Source organism: Etheostoma spectabile, chromosome 8, assembly GCF_008692095.1.
Source record: "Etheostoma spectabile isolate EspeVRDwgs_2016 chromosome 8, UIUC_Espe_1.0, whole genome shotgun sequence".
Classification (NCBI taxonomy): Eukaryota; Metazoa; Chordata; class Actinopteri; order Perciformes; family Percidae; genus Etheostoma; species Etheostoma spectabile.
Window position 1 is genome coordinate 23,892,940 of NC_045740.1, and position 1,976 is coordinate 23,894,915.

General features: G+C 38.7%; 1 protein-coding gene across 1 annotated transcript in view; it reads left to right on the plus strand.

Annotated features, from left to right (window-relative positions):
* LOC116693535 (hydrocephalus-inducing protein) overlaps positions 1-1,976 on the plus strand; it is a 109,106-nt gene that overhangs the window by 12,352 nt on the left and 94,778 nt on the right. Inside the window, exons 8-9 of the mRNA XM_032522524.1 lie at positions 129-229; positions 740-875. Of these exons, the coding sequence (XP_032378415.1) occupies positions 129-229; positions 740-875 (237 nt within the window). The remainder of the gene's footprint in view (positions 1-128; positions 230-739; positions 876-1,976) is intronic.

A 1,976-nucleotide genomic window follows, 5' to 3' on the forward strand; every position in this document is an offset into this window, starting at 1 on the left:
TGTATGTATTTTCCATTTATTTAACTTTGAATAAAATGGCATTCCATATTGATGTGAGCAATTTTTTTCTGTATGTTTTTAACCTTTTGTCGTCTCAATACTATTGTATGTGTGTATTATGTACACAGGTGAAGCTGTGCTCCAACACAGTCAGAAGCTACAGTCTGGCGCTGGTGGTGGATGTTCAGGGTGTCGGGAAGAAAATCCTAACTCTGCCTATCATAGCCAGGTCAGACACATTTACAGATGGGAACATACACACACGCTCTTTGATGTGCATACATACGCAAACATACTCATAAGATGGCATAAAACAGCAGAGGTTGCTTTTTACAAACTGACCACACTTTCTCTTAAAGCAAAGTGTCTTTTATTCTGGCGTTAACCTCTTCTGTGCTTCTGGCTGTCTTCTGGCTCTTGCTGATGCTTTGACAAACTGAAAATGCAGTCCATTGAACTTCCATACAAGTGTCGACAAATTGGTGGAGTATGTGTTAAATATTCAGAGCCTAATTTGCATAATAATACATTTGAATGTCACCTGCACCATCACTCAGAATAGGGCAGTGGCAATCTGAATTCCTTGCTGCAATCACCGTCATTGTTAAGTCATGAATAAGTTCTAATTAAGACACTGCAGTCGGCCATGATTTGATGCCAAATACTGTTGTGATTGATACACAAACCTCAAATCTTTTATTCTCCTCTCCTCTATCTGTCTATTTATCTTTGTTAATAGGTGTGTTGTTCCTGATATTGTGGTGGAGACTCCAGTCTTGGACTTTCAAAGGTGTTTCCTAAATCACCGCTATGAACAGCAAGTGCGGCTGACCAACACCAGCACTCTGCCTGCCTGCTACGGCATGCTGGACCAGGTATTGTATATTACATATATGGCAGTGATGGCAGTGTACTTATAGAACAGGGAAATGAACAAGCACAAAACTGTCAAGGGTTGCATGCATTTATTTATTTTTATTACTTTTTATTGTTTTTCTTTTAACATAAACATATGTATGTGCCATCTGGGCACGGAACATACAACATAACATAACGTGACGGGGAGGATCTGTGCGTCAAGTCGAACAGCAGTTACCATACGTACATCACGCATAAAGAAAATATAAAGATGCTGTTTGAAGATAAGGAAAAAAAGAAAAAAGGTTCTTGATTTACGATTTAGCATGATGAAAGGAGGATTTGAGCACCAAGTAAAACAGCAGCTGAACACAAACACATCACAAAATAAAATTATAAAGATACTGCACAAGAATAGGGAAAAGAAATTTCTTATTAAAAGAATTTCAACCTTATTTTGACGATTTATATGAAATCAGGTCTTACAGATGACACATAGCTCACTCAACCATTTTGACCATTTTTCTTCAAAAATATCAGCTTGGTTCCGTGGTTTAAAAGTAATTCTTTACATCACATATATTTTATAGATTATATCAATCCACTCATTTATTGATGGTTTGGTTTTCTTCAGCCATTTTCTGGTCAAAGCCTTTTTGCACCCCACTAACAACACACAAAAAGGCATTTGTCACGCTTTGTATATTCAAAACCATCCAGATGACACAGGTACATGACTTTGAAATTTAGAACCATTTTCCTTTAAAAAACAGCCTCCAGAACCCCAAGAACCTCCCTCCAAAATGGGGCCACAGAGGGACAGCTCCAAAAAATATGAAAATGAAATGCCAAAGTATTCCCACAGGACCTCCAGCGGGCAGTCTGATTTGAGTAGTAGGCCTTTTGTGCCGGAGAAAGAAAGAATCAAGTCACATTTTTCCAATTGAATTCCCTCCAGGAGGGGGAGCTTGTCACTGACCACTGCTGTTTCCAAGTCCTGTACCCCTCCTCTTGTGAGACTGTAAATCCTCCCTCTGCTTCCCATCTTTCCTTAATGCCCAATGTATGATCACTTTTAAGGTCTTGAAGAGCTGAGTATAGTTTGGATATTATCTTTT